At 44.7% G+C, this 10483-nt stretch overlaps 1 protein-coding gene across 1 annotated transcript; it reads left to right on the top strand.

The window, feature by feature from the left end:
• Nucleotides 1–1327: 1327 nt before the first annotated feature.
• LOC106581286 (cis-aconitate decarboxylase) lies at nt 1328–9438 on the top strand. The gene is made up of 6 exons (XM_045703909.2): nt 1328–1563; nt 3163–3220; nt 3934–4121; nt 4998–5090; nt 6138–6343; nt 7259–9438. The coding sequence occupies exons 1-6, from the start codon at nt 1546–1548 to the stop codon at nt 8202–8204; spliced, it is 1509 nt and encodes a 502-aa protein (XP_045559865.1). The 5' UTR covers nt 1328–1545; the 3' UTR covers nt 8205–9438.
• The last annotated feature ends 1045 nt before the right edge of the window (nt 9439–10483 follow it).

Below are 10483 nucleotides of genomic sequence, written 5' to 3'. Positions count from 1 at the left end.
GACCTGGATTAACCTCCACATCACCAGAGGAACAGAGGAGAAGTAGGATAAGGGTACGGCTAAAGGCTATACGAACTGGCCGTCTAGCACGTTCGGAACAGAGAGTAAATTGAGCACTAGCCAGGAGTAGTCACCCGGGATTGCGGTTAGGTAGTTGCGAAGATCCAGATGAAAATGTTCAGAGTTTGCGATAGGAATCCGGGGATATGGGGAGAAAAAAATAAAATAATAATACGTAGGTCTGTTATGCTCTGGTTTGAGTCACGTTGTTCGAACTGGCGAGAGCGTTCCGAACTGAAGGTTAGCTGATGACCGCTAGCAATGGTTTGCTGACTGATAGCTGGTAGGTAGTTAGCTGGCTAGCTTCAGTTGACGGATTCCAGATCCGAAGTAAATAGAAATACTTTAGGAAAAAAAAACAAATCCACGCCACATTGGGTGAGGCGGGTTGCAGGAGAGTATTTAGAAGATGAGGTTTAGGAAAATATTTTTAAAAGATATGCGAAGAAAAGATGTAAAAAGATATATACAAGGAACACGACAGGACAAAGACATCTGACTGCTACGCCATCTTGGATAACAGTCAAATCACAGTGTAAAAGCAGGTGGACTGGTTCTACTCTTTTTGACCATTTTGTGGTGAAAAACTGGCTGGGTGGAGCATAACACGTCAAACCTGTTATCCATAGATAAACAGGCTAGACATGTTTAAACAATTCACTTTTTTTTTACTTGCATTCAATTGCCCCTCCCTGTTGTACACAACTTTCCATCCCACTGTCAATAGGGAATTTATGGCTGATTTAAGGTGAAATCGTCAACCCTGTTACTTTTTTTGACACTTAATAGGCACTTACTATAGTATTTTTTTTATTTCACCTCTTGAAATGGGAAAACTTGTTTTTATTAGGTTCAACATGTGCTCTTTATGACATAATTATTTTGCCCCACCAAGTTACACATCTCATAAGGCACTGAAATGGTGGAATGACCCCCCTGCCCCTCTCTGTCCTGTGTCAGGGATCTTTGTCTCTCTGGAGTATAACATCACACCTTACCTAAGAAGGAAATGCCTTCCTCCTGATGCTGATGATGATGGTGAGGGAAAATCCCAGCATGTTATTGTAGTAGAGGTTCTTGTTTGTAGAATTTCCTGCCTCTCTCTGTTCCCCTGTATGCCCCTCCCACCCTTATCTGTCCCCCCCTGCCCCCCTCCCTGCCCTTCCCTGACCTTCTCTGTCGCCCCCCCGCCCCTCCGTCCCACTCCCTCCCTCTCCCTGCCCAGTATCGGGGATCTTTGTCCCTCTGGAGTATAAAAGACTGACAGACTTCACCTGAGAGACAACCTGCCTCCTTTCCTCCATATACTCTTCCTCCAGCCATTCATCTACCCCTCAATCTCACCAACAGATCTACGAGGAACAGAAAGAAGAATTGAGAGAAGGAGGACAAACAGAGAGAAGAGCCTAAAACGACAAAACAGAGGACAGACAGTCAAACAACGAGAGAAGAATTTAACCACAGAGAGAGTGACGACAGACAGGCATGCTCTTCAAAGTACAGGTAAGCACCAGTCACTATGGTCACTCACCATGCATATAACCTATAAGAGAATTATATGAAATTATTGATATTTATAGTATGGGTCTCTCTCTATCCCATTCCCTGTCAGTGTGTCTGGTTAGAGACCTAGAAGGGATGTTGTTGACTGTTGGTGATGTAATATGAGCTGTAATATGAGCTATATGTACACCATGCATTAACTCATTCATCATACATTGATATATGTGGGATTCTCTCTATTCCACTGACCGTCAGTGTGTGGGGTTAGAAGCCGAGAGAGAATAAAGTTGTATGTATGTCTGTCTGTGATTTGTATGGTGAATACTTCAAGACTCAAGCTTTATCATCAGGTGTTTTTAAAAATAATTTGATGTAGTCATGGGGTATTCTGTTTTAATGACTCATGCCACACCTGGCTACACACAGCTCACCAATCGAACGCTGTTTGGGTCAGTACTCGTCTCTTTATCTGAAGTGTCAAATAACACACAGGTCATTTTTTTAAAACTTCTTTGGGATAGATGGGACATTAACGTCCCACCTGGACAACAGCCGGTGAAATTGCAGTGAAATACAGCTTAACTTGTTGTTAATCCAGCCAAGGTGTCAGATTTCAAAAAGGCTTTACGGCGAAAGCAAACCAAGCAATTATCTGAGGACAGCGTCCAGCACACAAATGCATAACAATCATTTTCAACCAGGGAGTTGAGACACGAAAGTCAGAAATAGCGATATAATATATGCCTTACCTTTGAAGATCTTCTTCTGTTGGCACTCCAAAATGTCCCAGTTACATTACAAATGGTCCTTTTGTTTGATAAAGTCCTTTTTTATATCCATAAAAACTCAGTTTAGCTGGCGAGCTTCAGTCAATAATCCACTCGGTTTCCCTCTTTCAAAATGCGTACAAAATTAATCCCAAACGTTACCAATAAATTTAACCAAACAAGTCAATCAACGTTTATAATCAATCCTTAGGTACCCTAATACGCAAATAAGCAATCAAATTTAAGACGGAGAATCGTTATTGTCTTTACCGGAGATAAACAAAAAGAACGCGCTGTCTCGGCCATGCGCTTGGAAACTACAGCCAGAATGGGAGCCACTTAGAAAAACTTCAACTTCTCCCTAATTTTTCTAAAAACCAGCCTGAAACTCTTTCTGAAGACTGTTGGCATCTAGTGGAAGCCCTAGGAACTGCAATCGGGGACGATTTCGCCCTATTATAAAAGTGCCAGCCATTGAAATCAGTGGTAGGATGAAATTCATTTTTTTTGGGATGGTTTGTCCTCAGGGTTTTGCCTGCCATTTCAGTTCTGCTAAGTTCACAGACATTATTTTAACAGTTTCAGAAACTTTAGAGTGTTTTCTATCGAAATCTACCAATTATATGCATATCTGAGCTTCTTGGCCTGAGTAGCAGGCAGTTTACTTTGGGCACGCTTTTCATCCGCCCCCTATCCCAAAGAAGTGTTAAACTGAAAACAACAAACTGAAAGTTTTGTGTTTTTGCTGTTTTATGTTCATTCTTTCTCTCTATCCGTCTGTCAGGACTGTATTACTGACATACTGCTGTCTGTCTGTTTGTGTGTTTGTCAGAGATCCTTCAGACCCATGTCTGCTACACTGAGAGGACTCCACCAGTCTGCCCTGGACAGTAAGCTCTGCTCAGCACTCTACTCTGTACTGGGTACTCTCTGCTGTCTCCATCCTGTGTTAGGATTTTCCTTTATCACAATATCAAAACACACACACACACACACACACACACACACACACACACACACACACACACACACACACACACACACACACACACACACACACACACACACACACACACACACACACACACACACACACACACACACACACAGAAACGCGTTAGCTAAGGGTTTCTTTCTGGCTTGGATATGAGAATGCTTATGTTTGACAGTAGTAAATATTGGTCTGTTCTGTTCTATTCATACAGGATGTGTTGGTCAGGTCTATACTGTACATAGACCTAGGCTACATAGACCTACATTGACATAGGCTGTCTGTGTTGGTTCTCTAACTCTCCTCTGTTTCTCCGTCTCAGTTCAGACGTGAATAAACTGAGCTTAGAACATACTGGGGAGGTTTTAAACATTCCTTGTCTCCTCCTGTCCTCGTCTCCCTTTTTCTCCCCTCTCCTCGTCCTCTTCAACACCTCTCCCCCTTTCCCTCCCTCCTCCTCCTCTCCCCCTTTCTTCCTGCCCCTTTCCACCTCTCCTCCCTCACCCCTCACCCCCCTCCGCCTCCTCCTCTCCTCCCCCTCCTTCTCTCCTCATCATCCTCCTCATCACTCTTCATTTCCTCCCATCCCCCTGCTCTCCTCCTTCCTTCCAGTAATACAGTGTCCAGACTCAGAGGACAGTGTGACGGACAGTTTTGGACAGTTCATCCAGGGTGTCCAGCCCCACCACCTGACCCACACCCTGCTCCACCGTAGCAAGAGGATGGTTCTGGACTCCATCGGAGTGGGACTACTGGGCAGCACCACACACGTCTTCCAGCTGGCCCTACAACACTGTCAGGTGAGATAATAGAATGGATACTTTACATTTTACAGTTTTTTTTACATTTTAGTCATTTTAGCAGACGCTCTTATCCAGAGCGACTTACAGTAGTGAATGCATACATTCTTTTTTTGCACTTTATTGTCCATTGGTTACAACAGAAACTTGTCTTCTGCCTTTCCCAACACCCCTAGATATACACACGTTGAGAGGCACAGGGTCAGCCGCACAGAGCGCCCCTGGATGCAGAGCAATTGTGGGGGGTTAAGTGCTTTGCTCAAGGGCCCAACGGCAGGCGATGGTGTATGGGCTCAGAGACGAGCAGCTTCTCAGCTGCTAGTTCAGTTCCATTCCCGGACTTGAACCAGCATCTTTCAGCTTCCTTTTCTCCTCGTCTCCTTCCCTTCACCCTTCACCCTACCCCTAACTGATGTGAAAGCAGATAGCTTGTAGTAATGTCAATCTACCAAGTTGGCACATCAGTGCAGATGAAGGAGAGGACACCACGTGATGAGGCAAGGGCTTTTCCCTTACTGACAGCTCTATGAGTCCAGCCCAGTGTTGTAACAGTGCGTAAGAGGCAGCCTGCAGACAACACACAGTCACTGGAGCTAGGGTTAAGGTTAGACAGAGACAGTTGACAGACTACATAACTGTTAGAGGCAGACACTCTGTCATCACTTAGTCAGGACAGGAATGAAGGAATGTACTCTGTAAAGATTGGTCACTCACAGTCCCCATGGTGATTAAGTTCATGTGTAGCTGTGTGGAAACACAGCGTGATATGGACACAGTGTTGTTAGGAAGAGGAGAAAAACAGGTTGTTTTAACAGTTATGTTGTCCATCTGTTCTTTCTCTCTACCTCTCCCTACTGTCTATCCTGTGTCCTGCAGCACATGTATGCTCCCAATGAGGTCAGTTCTGTTTACGGACGCGGAGGAACCAGACTCTCCCCAACCCTTGCTGCCTTCGTCAACGGAGTGGCCGTGAGTAGATACATCTACAGTAGTTCTGCATAGACATGAGTGTAGATATATGTAAGGTACAAGAGCATAGACACTGTAGCGGAGAGACAGTAGATACGGTGGTAGGAACCAAAAATCTCAAATTTTGACTCATCAGACCAAAGTACAGATTTAAACCGGTCTAATGTCCATTGCTCGTGTACCACAGACACCTTCATGTCTTAAAGTAGTGATGGAATGTTGTTCCTGTTGCTTATTTGAGCTGTTCTTGCTATAATATGGACTTGGTCTTATACCACATCACCACCACCACCACCACAGTCATTCAGCCACACAACCTGGAAAAAGGAAACCCTCAACCTTCACCTTCTGTTTGTGGGTTAGAGTTAGACAGATAGACAGGTCTCAATATAAATGTGAAGCGATGATGGGCAGATCCAGGTATGTGCACAGATAGAGGCCTAGGCATGCTGGACAATGTCTGCTACAGTTTTTACACTAGATCATTGCTGGCTAGGGTTAGTACATTATTGTTAACAGAGAGGGAGAGTCATAACAGAGAGATATATGTGGACACTATAGGGCTCCTACTACAACAGACAGACAGACAGACAGACAGACAGACAGACAGACAGACAGACAGACAGACAGACAGACAGACAGACAGACAGACAGACAGACAGACAGACAGACAGACAGACAGACAGACAGACAGACAGACAGACAGACAGACAGACAGACAGACAGACAGACAGACAGACAGACAGGTCATAAAGTCAGAGTATCCAGCATGACATAAAAACATCCAGCAACTCACATATAATTGTCAGTATTTGTCACTATTTATTGTCTCATGTGGTAAACCAACTGTGTACACCCACCTTCCTTGGTTTTGTAATTTAAATAAAATTTGAATCATTAAAGCAATGAGTCTGATAATAACTGTGGTCTTTCCATTGTCTGTCTCCATTGTCTGTCTGTTGTCCAAGATAACTGTATCTGTTGTCTGTTGTGTCTGGGCTAACTGTGTCTATCGTGTGCCTGTTGCGTGTCGGTTGTCCTGTACAGACCCACTCCATGGACTTTGACGACACCTGGCACCCTGCTACTCACCCGTCGGGGGCGGTCCTTCCTGCCTTACTGGCGATCAGCGATATGCTGCCCAACAACAGAAAGCCTAGTGGGCGGGACTTCCTGTTGGCCTTCAATGTTGGGATAGAGGTCCAGGGACGCCTGATGAGGTTCTCCAACGAGGCTCAGAACATCCCCAAGAGGTGAGGACTGGACCATTACTCTGGCGCTCTCTATGGGGCTGTAAAATAAAGTATTCTCGATGCCTACAGGTCTGTTTGTGTGGTATTCTACCAGCCTGTCTCTGGGATAGGAGAGGCTCAGTGGCTAGTCTAATTCGTTTAGTTTAACAGGTGGATTCCGTCAGACATAGGTGTTTAAACACCATTACAGCCTTCTACTGTGTTTACACTGTGAGAATGTGGTGAAATGACTTATCATTTGTTAAATCCCTCAATACCGCTAAAACAGACTCTCAGCCTCTCCTCCCTACGCAGACCTAAACTGTATAGACCAGATGGCTGTCCTGTCCAGTAGTATTCCATTCTGCACTAGACAGACACCTGTCCTCACTTTAGACAAATGCAGGTTAGTGTTTTTGATCAGGAATCTTGTTCTGGAGGCAGCTCTGCAGAGTGGTCACTACTTGGCACAGGCACAAAGTCATACAATCAGAAACAATTTGAAACCTAACTGTAACCTTAACCACACTGCTATCCCTATTGCCTAACTCTAACCTTAAATTAAGACCAAAAGGCTAATATTTGTTTTCATGAATATAGCCGATTTTGATTTTGCAGCTGGCCTATCTAAGGGGAAAGCGCTCAGTTATGCCTCCAGGACAAGATCCACGACAATAAACGTCAACCTGCTAGACAGACACTTGTACTCACTGGCCCAGCAATCATTTAATAATGACTGAGACAGACACTTTACTCAAGATTACTCAATTAGGCTGCTACTAAAATAGACATGTGCCTCCAAAACATCTGATCTCTCTCTGTCTCTCCCTCCCTCCCTCCCTCCCTCCCTCCCTCCCTCCCTCCCTCCCTCCCTCCCTCCCTCCCTCCCTCCCTCCCTCCCTCCACACCCCCTCCTCACCCCTCCCCTCCCTCCAGATTCCACCCCCCCACCGTCGTGGGTACTCTGGGTAGTGCTGCAGCCTGCGCCCGCCTCCTCTCTCTGGAACGCTCTCAGTGTAGCCACGCCCTGGCCATCGCTGCCAGCCTATCAGGAGCCCCCATGGCGAACGCGGCCACCCAGTCTAAACCCCTCCACATCGGAAACGCTTCGCGGCTGGGGCTGGAGGCGGCTCTGCTGTCCTCAATAGGACTGGAGGCCTCGCCCAGGGTCCTGGATGACACCGCCGGGGTCGCGGGGTTCAGCGCCTTCTACGAGGACTACGCCCCACAACCTTTGACCTCACCAGAGCAGGCTGGGTTGCGGTTCCTACTGGAGGACCAGGACATGGGGTTCAAGAGGTTCCCGGCCCACCTGGGGATGCACTGGGTGGCCGACGCTGCTGCCTCAGTGCACAAGCTACTGCTGGGGGAGCTGGGGTCACAGGGGATGGGGCAAGGGTCACAGGTTGTAGGTCAGGTCCAGGACATCTTGCTGAGGGTTCCCCACTCCAAGTACATTAACCGTCCATTCCCGGAGTCGGAGCACCAGGCCAGACACTCCTTCCAGTTCAATGCCTGCTCTGCCCTGCTGGACGGGGAGGTCACCGTGCTCTCATTCTCCCAGGAGGCACTACAGCGACCCGACCTGCTGGCCTTGCTGGGGCGTGTCCGCGTTGAGCATCCCCATGACAACCCGGCTAACTTCGACCGCATGTATGGTGAGGTGCAGGTGACGCTGGTGGGTGGGGATGTGCTGAAGGGACGCTGTGATACTTTTTATGGTCACTGGCGCAACCCGCTGACCAATGAAAGTCTAAGGAAGAAGTTCCGTAGCAACGCGGGTGCGGTCCTACCCAGGGAAAAGGTGGAGGGGCTGATTGAAGCTGTAGAGGGACTGGACAGACTGGAGGACTGCTCTCCTCTACTGGCACTGCTGCATTGAAACACACACACACATCACAGACGTGCACACATACCTACACACTCTCTCTCTCATGCGCACACACACACACAAAGATATATACCTCATCACAGCACTCTTTTCTGACTAGCTGATCTTTCTGCATTTTACATCAGGTGTTTATAGACATATACAGACCAAGAGCTTGCATCTTCAGGTGTGCATAACTTACGTTGGTCTTGGATGTTCTGTTTGCCAGTGGTGTAAATTACTTAGGTAAAAATACTTTAAAGTACTACTTAAGTAGTTTTTGGGGGTATCTGTACTTTACTATTTATATTTTTGACAACTTTTCATTTTATTTCACTACATTCACCACAAGTACTCATTACATTTTGAATGCTTAACAGGACAGGAACATGGTCCTATTCACACACTTATCAAGGGAGCATCCCTGCTTATCCCTACTGCCTCTGATCTGGAGGACTCACGAAACACAAATGCTTCATTTGTAAATGATGTCTGAGCGTTGGAGTGTGCCCCTGACTATCCATAAATAAAAAAAATACTACTTTTAGAAGTATATAAGTAATATTACTTTTTATACTTATGGTATATTTCAAATCAAATACTTTTACACTTTTACTCAAGTATCTATTTTACTGGGTGACTTTCACTTTCACTTGAGTCATTTTCTGTTAAGGTATCTTTACTTTTACTCAAGTATGGCAATTGGGTACTTTTTCCACCACTGCTGTTTACTATGGTGTCATGAAGGGACTTTGCTTGTAGCATTTTAACACTTTCTACTGTGAGACAAGTTATGATGAAGAATCTACTTCCAATGTGAGGGAAGTGACATTTAAGTGCATTGAATGATTTAAAGAATTAAAGCTAAATTAAGTTTAAATTAAGAATCTACCTTCAATGTGAGGGAGGTGGGAGAGATTATAGGTGATTAACTTTAACTGTACATTAAATTATCTAAACAATCAAAGCTAAATTATTATAAAGTACTGTACCTTTTACTGCATCCATTTATGTATTTACTGTGTTTACTTGACAATGTATCTCTACCGTTCTGTGTGGATTGGGAGAATGGAAACAATTAATTTGAAGGATGGCTGTGCTATAGATGTATATGTACATTAAATCAATATACTTCATTTTCTTATTCTGTATTTTGAGAGGAGTTAAACTGTCTTATATTATATCAATCGTGTATTATTCTTATTCTATACTTTAATCTTTAAATAAAAAGGTTGAAAACTCTGCATCTCACCTGTTTTCTCCTCTTTGTTAAACTCACTGTATCAAAACATGAACCATCAACTCAGTGTCACATATTTTCCTGGTTGTAGTTTCTAAGGAGAAATATACATGTTATTTGCTCATCCTTGATTTCAGATCCTAATGGTCAGTATATTATTGAGGTTGGGACACTGTATTCTAGTGAGAGCATAAACTGGCGCTCACTTCACTCACTTTAATGGGTGTGCATATCGGAATGTTTCCACATAGAAATCGATTCATTCTATTATGGTTTTCTTGGAAGCCTATTGGTTTTCATGGTTGTAAATGGAACTGTACGAATTGGAAACATGTTCAGGCTGGCATAGCTTAATTGATTACGTGGGTCGAATTTGATCAGAAGTGTATTGTGCCATATGACAACTTGTTGCTGTACTCATGAGCGGCATGGGTACACTCCAACCTGTCACTTCAAAAGCACTCAATTAATGGTCTCGGAGACTCAGCACTTGAACTTTACGTTTGTGGTATAGCTTGATATAAGCAGAATTCAATATAATTCCAATGCAAGAACCCCACAAAATTGTGTCCCCTCACTGATTTTAACTGCCCCCTTAGTCACTTATCCTCGAGCCGGGGCTGCAAGCCTATAAAATTTGATAGACAACAACACTAACACGAGCTGGGACAATAAACCAAAAATTACCTACATGGAATTGCCTCCTCTTACCTCATACCGAAGCAATTTTGCTTGGTAATTTCGATACTGTGACGGACATTTTTGTTTTTGTGCTTTTCTAATAACCAATTTCTGTGTTCTATTCATGTGCTTTTCTAATAACTGTTTTCTGTGTTCATGCAAGTGACTGATTGAACGAACCCTCACTATCAGTATCTCCAATTTGGCAGTACGCCCAGACCCATGTTTTGAGAACGAAAGAAATCTCAGTTTCAAGGTGTCAGCTTAGAGCAGGGGTGGGCAATTCCAGTCCTCGAGGGCCTGATTGGTTTCACAGTTTTGCCCCAGCCCCAGCTACCACACCTGACTCCAATAATCACCTAATCATAAT

Source organism: Salmo salar, chromosome 20 (genome assembly GCF_965601325.2).
Source record: "Salmo salar chromosome 20, fSalSal1, whole genome shotgun sequence".
In the NCBI taxonomy this organism is placed as follows: domain Eukaryota; kingdom Metazoa; phylum Chordata; class Actinopteri; order Salmoniformes; family Salmonidae; genus Salmo; species Salmo salar.
The sequence above is the reverse complement of the archived record's forward strand: the minus strand, read 5'-3'. Positions and strand labels throughout refer to the sequence as shown.